The following is a 4,269-nucleotide window of genomic DNA, read 5'->3' on the forward strand; positions in this document are numbered from 1 at the left end:
TTTAAAGGCTTTGGCTCCTCGATGTTTCCGTACTGTGGTTGTGAAAGGTCCAGCGAAATCAATGCCCACCGTAGTAAATGCCTTCATCTGATTCACTCGAAAAGCTGGCAAATCGGCCATAATTGGTGTATAGGATTTTGGATTGTTTCTAAAACAATTAATACATCGCGATAATACTTTATAAATTGTGTTTCTGGGCGATAAAATCCAAAATTGGTTGGTAATAATGGCTGATAGTGTACGAAACCCTGGATGTAAATGTTGACGATGCAATTCTTCGACGATCAATTCACTCAATCGATGCTTGCCGGGTAAAAGAATTGGATGTTTAGTGTCGAAGCCGAGTTCCGAAGACGTCCACCCACTCTTAGCAATTTCTCCCGGCTTATGAAAGGTGCGAGTTTTCTATATTGTTTTGCAGGCAGCTTATTATTTTTTATTTGTTGGTATAGTTCAGAAAAGTACTCCTTTTGGACTTCACGTGCGATTGTGTGTAAAGCCTGTTGCTTTTCGAAAATGGAAAGAGCTTGGTGATAATGTTTGTTCTGTTTCCGACACCCTGAAATAAATCTCAAAACATATGCGGTTATATTTTTAATTTTATTCAAAGATGAAAAGCGATTGAGTAAGGTAATTAGAAAGTTATCAGGTTTTATTGTTACGTGAGTCACAGTTTGTTGTTTTTCTTCGGATAAGGCCTCATTATTACATGTAATGGTCCGTCTGGATGGCCAGTTCGATGATGAGAGTGACAACCAATCAGGTCCCTGCCACCACAGCCTGCACTGAACCAAATCGGCGGGAAGAAGCCCTCGCGAACCTGGATCGGCAGGGTTTTCGTGCGATGGTACATGATGCCAACAATCTTTGGGGATGATGTCCTGAATGTGGCCTATCCGATTGGCAACAAAAGTCTTCCAGCGGTGCGGAGCTGAATCAAGCCAATTCAGCACTATCATGGAATCACACCAGGCGAAGATCTTCGGTTTAAGGAATGATGGGAAGCTTGACATCAGGAATCTTGCTAAATCCGCTAACAGGACAGCACCACAGTCGAGGTATAGAAATAACCTTTAGCGGGGCAACCCTAGACTTAGCATAGACAAAATTTAGTTTAATAGTATTGTCAAATAAAACAGTACGCAGATACGCCACCGCACAGTAGCCCACTGAAGAGGCATCCGAGAAGAGATGAAGTTCCACAGTTTCACTTGATGATGGTTGTATTTGTCGTGGAATCTTCAATTTTGACAGAAGTGGCAGCTGGATTTTATATTGATGCCAATAATTCTGGATTTCCTGAGATGGAAGATCATCCCAATTTAATCTCTCCAGCCAAAGCTTCTGAATAAGATGTTTAGCGGCAAGAATGCAAGGAGTAATTAGCCCCATTGGATCATAAATACGAGCTATGCTTGATAATATAGCTCTCTTGCTACATGGTGTCTCTCGAGGAATGTAGGAAAACCCAAAGGCGTCGGCCTGAGGATCCCAATGGAGACCCAACACCTTTATGAAACCATCCTCCTTTTGATCCAATGATACAGCAACCCCATCCTTGCAGCCATTGATTGATTTGTATAATTCTGGCGAGTTACTTGCCCACTTCGCGAGCTCAAAACCTCCCAATGATAATAATTTTATAATTTGCTGCTGCAGACATAACGCGTGTTGTACCGAGAAACTACCGGTTACGATGTCGTCAACATACATGTCGTTCAAAACCACTCGCGATGCTTCCGGAAACTGCTCCGAGTAAATTGTAGCTAATTCTCTTACCGCCCGCAGTGCCAGGAATGGAGAAGAAGAAACCCCGTATGTGACCGTGTTCAACCGATATTCAAGTAGCTCATTAGTTTTGTAATCCTTCCAGATAATTCTTTGAAAATCGCGCCGATGAGGCACAATTAATATTTGGCGGTACATTTGTTTGATATCACAAATGAATACAATAGGAAAACAGCGAAAATTAATGAGAATGGAAACGAGATCGCGCTGCAGTTTGGGACCGGTAAGCAGAATGTCGTTTAAAGATTTCCCAGAGGAAGTCTTGGCGGAAGCATCAAAGACAACTCGGAGTTTGGAAGAGTTAGGATTCACAACATAATGATGCGGGATGTAATATGCGGTAGTATTAGAATAATCTGTCTTGGGAACAGGAGACATGTGGCCCGTTGACAGGTAATCTTCCATAAATTGCTTATATTTCTCAAATATATCAGAATCTTTGATTAGTCTCTTTTCTAGAGATAAAAATCTATGAAGAGCTTGGGAATAAGATTCACCCAATTCCAAAACTGTTGTCCTGAAAGGCAACATGACCATGAATCGACCAGTCTCAGTACGTTGGTACGTGGATTTCAACCGATCTTCACATTGATTATCCTCCGGTGACCCAGCGATGATCCCCTTCACCTGATCAACCTCCCAAAACTTCTGCATACAGATGTCCAGAGACGGCTCAGTCATTAAAGACGTATTGGACGTTGACGGTGGAAAATCAGTCAGTTTACCCATCACCAACCACCCGAAAACAGATTCCAAAGCGGCTGGCTCATCCATTTTACCTATTTGACGATTTCCAGTTAAAATATATGGCACTAATTCGGACCCCAACAATAAATCAATAGATCCAGGTAATAATTGACTCTTTGTTATGTTGAGATTACGAAGATGAGGATATCTTGACAATTCAATAGGTACTCTTGGTTGCTTGGAACAAATTTTGCTGGTTACGACAGCAGAAAATTTAATCGTAGATTGCATAGAATTACATGGTTTGATGGCACAAACGACACTGCCCTTCTTAAATGTCGAATTCATTTGGTTTAGTCCCTCAATGGCAATGGAGTGCTTTGTTCTAGCGATTTTAAGGCGATTCTGAAGTTCTTCGGTTATGAAATTGATCATACTGCCGGAATCAATTAATGCTCTGACCCTATGAAACGCCCCAAAACAATCTTCAATTTCCACCTCAGCGACAGGCAGGACAACAGTGAGTAATGAACTCATTACAGATCCAGCCGTGGTTTCGGGGACACATGGAGGACTAGGTTTTGAAACTTCTGGCTTCGGAGATAAATTATTTGAATTTAGGTGTAGCAGCGTGTGATGTCTCCGATTGCATACTCGACAAGTGTGAGTGGATTTGCAGTTATTGGTGGTATGACGGGAGCTTAAACAATTCTTACATAACTTATGACTGTTGGCGCAGGCTAATCTTTGCGATGGTGTTCTTTCATGAAATTTTGAACATTGATATAAGTAATGTGAATCTTCACATAGAATGCATGCTAAATTTGTTAATTTCTGTTTGTTCTCAGTGGCCAATGTAGCTGGGTAGGTTTTCAAAGGACGACTCGGAGAGGATTTAGCGACTTTGAAGGAGGAAATCATTTTCACGGATTCCAAGGCTTTGGAATGACTTTCCAGAAATTCAATCAGCTGATTGTATGTAGGTATTTCAACCTTACTGTATTCTGTCTCAAACTTCGTTCGAATTGACAAATCCAATTTCTGAAGCAGAATATTAAGGAGCAAAAAGTCCCAAGCGTCCACCGGGAAACCGAGCGTTTTTAAACCTCCGAGATTTTCCGTGAAGGTGTCGATCAGTAGCCGATATGCCTTTGAGGAGCCCTCATGTTTCATATGAATATTTTGTATTTCATTATAATAAATTGTGGCCAAATGCCGTTTATTTTGATAGCGGTTTTTCAATGTTTGATAAGTAATTTCGTAGTTGTCACTGATCACCGGTAATCCCTGAAGCAGATGGTACGGTTCTCCCGATAGTGACGTCATCATATATTGGTATTTGGCGACGTTGGAAAGCGTTGTATTTTCATGGACCATTGTCCGATATAAATCATGGAAACTAGACCAGGTTTTAAAATCACCAGAAAAAATGGGTAAGGTGATTTTTTGTAGTTTAGGTGTGGTAATCGGATTAGGTGTCACAGGTGCAGGTGTCGCAGATGCAAGTTTGGACTCAGTTATACGAGCCATACGGGCCTTTATGGAATAGTATGCGATATCAGCTTGACGACGTACATCATCGTGCGTTTCAAAATCATCATCAGCGATCAACGAAATAATTGAATTATGGATTTTTATAAACTCATCATAGGTGTGACGTGAATCAGTAGCGCGAACAATAAATAATGATTCCTGCTCAGTATTATCTATACCGTTACCAACATCTACGGTTTCAATTAATCGATTTAGAAATCCACTACGTTTCAGGATCATTTTGGGTAACTTGTCGGCCAT

At 41.1% G+C, this 4,269-nt stretch overlaps 1 protein-coding gene across 1 annotated transcript; it reads right to left on the reverse strand.

Moving 5' to 3' along the window:
• Positions 1-987: 987 nt before the first annotated feature.
• LOC111418211 (uncharacterized) lies at positions 988-4,269 on the reverse strand. Its single transcript, XM_023050703.2, has one exon. The coding sequence runs from the start codon at positions 4,267-4,269 to the stop codon at positions 988-990; it is 3,282 nt and encodes a 1,093-aa protein (XP_022906471.2).

The sequence above is a fragment of the Onthophagus taurus genome, chromosome 8, assembly GCF_036711975.1.
Source record: "Onthophagus taurus isolate NC chromosome 8, IU_Otau_3.0, whole genome shotgun sequence".
In the NCBI taxonomy this organism is placed as follows: domain Eukaryota; kingdom Metazoa; phylum Arthropoda; class Insecta; order Coleoptera; family Scarabaeidae; genus Onthophagus; species Onthophagus taurus.

Coding starts and splice junctions, on each gene's coding strand:
- LOC111418211 (XM_023050703.2), bottom strand. CDS start 4,269: ATGGCCGACAAGTTACCCAAAATGATCCTGAAACGTAGTGGATTTCTA.